We start from the raw sequence: 2,839 nt of genomic DNA, 5'->3' as shown, positions 1-2,839 counted from the left end.
TATTTTATATAACAAAATAATTAAGTTGCATAGACAAAGGAACAAATTGATAAAGAAAAAAGTAATTAATTAGATAAACGACTGAATAAACACTTCTTAAATAGATAAATAATGACTGAAAAAAGTGTAGATATCTGAAAAAAATATTGATTAATAAGTACACAAATTCTTTATCATATATCGTGACTTGATATAAATGGTAAATAAAGAAAATCTATAAGATTCACACTGAAAATCGATAGTTGTATATGATGATTAAAGAAAAATACAGAAATGCCTCACAACATGAAATTGATTGATTCTGTAATGGCTTTCGTAAAGATCTTTTTTTTTTTTTTTTTTTTTTTTTGTCTTGTGAGTTGCCTTTTACATTTAAATAGCCTAATTCATTCCAGACCCTACGAAAACACCACATTAAATTATTATAAAAAAGATACACACCACTAAACAACACTAAATGTATGACAAGTTCTGTACTTGGATCATTTAACAATAAATTAACCATCGGTAACCTGTAAACGAAGTGCATAATTAGAGCAAACAGTAAAAATACAGTAAAACAAAAATGTGGAACCTTACCTTTAGAGTATGGTGATGTCCAAGAGCGAAGTGTTGGGTGGTAGAGGAGTAAGTAAGCAGGTAGAGGAGGATGACAAACGGCGGAAAACGTTAACAAGTGGTAGAAAACGTAAACACTTAACTTTACAAAAGAGATGTATAAATGGAAGATAACATTAAGACTTAATTTTAGGAAACATTTACAAATGGCAAGAAATATTAACTCTTCTTCTTTTTTTCTAATTTTGTGGATTATTTTTTACTACACGTTTTGTACTTTTGGGGTTTAACTACACTACTTATTTTTTCATCACTGTCACTTTTCTTTCGTTTCTTAGCTGCCTACTGGTCTGGTTCTGCCAAAGGCCTCTTTTTTAAATAATCAACCAAAGAAGCTTGTTTCTGCCTGCTTCTTAAAATTTTCCTGAAATGACTAAGGTAAACTTCATTCCAGTACTCAAGTGCATTTCCTGTAAGAATTTTTTAAAGTAGCCATCTATACTCTCCTGAATTTCTGCCGTTGTCAGTCGGTCACCCCCCCCCCCCCTCCCCACTGTACTCTTCCTGAATGATATTCACCTACATGCCCTCCAACTCCTCAGGTCATCAGTCATTAGTTCCTCTTGGTGCTCCTTGATAGGCCCATCAATGTTGGCCTCATCAACTCCATACCCATGTACTTCCCGAGTGTGACGATCTTAGCAACTTGAGATTGAGCAACAGTTTCAGGATCTTGAACATTTTCGGAATCTGCTTCAGCTTGGTCTGAGGGAAGCCCTCGAAATCTCGTGCGGAGACGGCATCAGGCCACAGCGTCTTCCAAGCAGAGTTCAAGGTGTGCCTCAAAACCTCCTGCCAAGATTGATCGATGGTTTTGAGGCATATGACAATATCAAAGTGATCCTTCTAAAATTAACGAAGGGTGAGGTTTGTGCTCTCAAGGATTTCGAAACCTCTCTTGAAGAGATATTTTGTATAAAGCTTCTTAAAATTTTAAATCACTCGTGGGTCCATAGGCTGGAGGTAAGGGGTGGTGTTCGGTGGAAGATAGGGAACCTTGATGAAATAATATTCTGCTACAATATCTTCCTCGATGGTAGGAGGGTGAGCAGGGGCATTGTCCAGCACCAGCAGGCATTTCATAGGGAGGCGCTTCTCTTCCAAATATTGTTTCACAATCGGGCCGAAACAAATATTTGTCCACTCAATGAACAATTGGACTGGTACCCAGGTTTTCCATTAGTCCTCCACAACCCATGAAGATTTTCCTTGGTGACTTTGTGGGTCTTGAAGGCTCGAGAAGTATCAGAGTGATACGCAAGCAGGGGCTTCACCTTGAAATCCCGACTAGCATTTGCACAGAGTGCAAGGGTAAGCCTGTCCTTCATAGACTTACACCCGGTTAGCCTCTTTTCTTCTGCCATAAAGTATGTTTGACGGGGCATTTTTTACCAAAAGAGTCCAGTTTTGGCGCAATTCAAGACTTGCTGGGGACTGTAGCCTTCCCGGACAGTCAACTCGTCAAAGGTCTTAACAAACGCTTCAGCTGCTTTCGTGTACGAGCTTGCATCCTCCCCATGACGCACCACTGAATGAATCCCTGAACATCTTGAATTTTTCAAACCACCCATGAGAAGCCTTGAACTCTGGGGGTGCTTGCTTTGATGTTCATTCTCCGTTGTCGGCTTCGGCCTGAGCATGCACGAGATCCCCGAAAAGGGCGCTGGCTTCCTGGCAGATTATTGCCTTGGTGATAGTGACTCCAGCCATTTCTTTGTCCTTTATCCACACATGCAGTAGTCTCTCCATCTCATCGTAGACGTGTGTCCTCTTGCTGGAGAAAACAATTACTCCCTTAGAAGGTGTGGTGGCCATGATAGCTTCCATCTTCTTCAGGATCGTTCCTATCGTAGATGGATTTTGGCCATAATCCTTTGCCATCACCCTTAACCGCATAACAGCCTCGTATTTCTTGATTATTTCCATCTTCTTCTTCATGGAAAGCATTATCCTCCACTTTTCCTTGACATCAGTGACTTTCTTGGGACCCATGTCTAATGATCTAACATAATTTCACACACAATACAGTACAATTATTGCAAAAGCAAAGTCAAGAACACTAAGTCAATAGATGGATACGATACCATTGCCGAAACTAAAAGACATAGGAACACCAATGCGAAGATGCATGATGGGATAGAGTTCAGTAGATGCTGACCAATAAAAGAGCAGGATCTTATGGTGGTAACTAGCATCCGAGTAGGGAGATAACCAATCTGAG

General features: G+C 39.8%; 1 protein-coding gene across 1 annotated transcript; it reads right to left on the bottom strand.

The window, feature by feature from the left end:
- Positions 1–2,226: 2,226 nt before the first annotated feature.
- Positions 2,227–2,610, bottom strand: LOC137652853 (tigger transposable element-derived protein 2-like). Its single transcript, XM_068386249.1, has one exon. The coding sequence runs from the start codon at positions 2,608–2,610 to the stop codon at positions 2,227–2,229; it is 384 nt and encodes a 127-aa protein (XP_068242350.1).
- Positions 2,611–2,839: the final 229 nt, after the last annotated feature.

The sequence above is a fragment of the Palaemon carinicauda genome, chromosome 14, assembly GCF_036898095.1.
Source record: "Palaemon carinicauda isolate YSFRI2023 chromosome 14, ASM3689809v2, whole genome shotgun sequence".
Taxonomy (NCBI): Eukaryota; Metazoa; Arthropoda; class Malacostraca; order Decapoda; family Palaemonidae; genus Palaemon; species Palaemon carinicauda.
This window is presented reverse-complemented; position numbering and strand designations above follow the sequence as displayed.

Bases quoted from the DNA above. Each gene is read 5' to 3' on its own strand.
- LOC137652853 (XM_068386249.1), bottom strand. From the start codon at position 2,610: ATGGGTCCCAAGAAAGTCACTGATGTCAAGGAAAAGTGGAGGATAATG.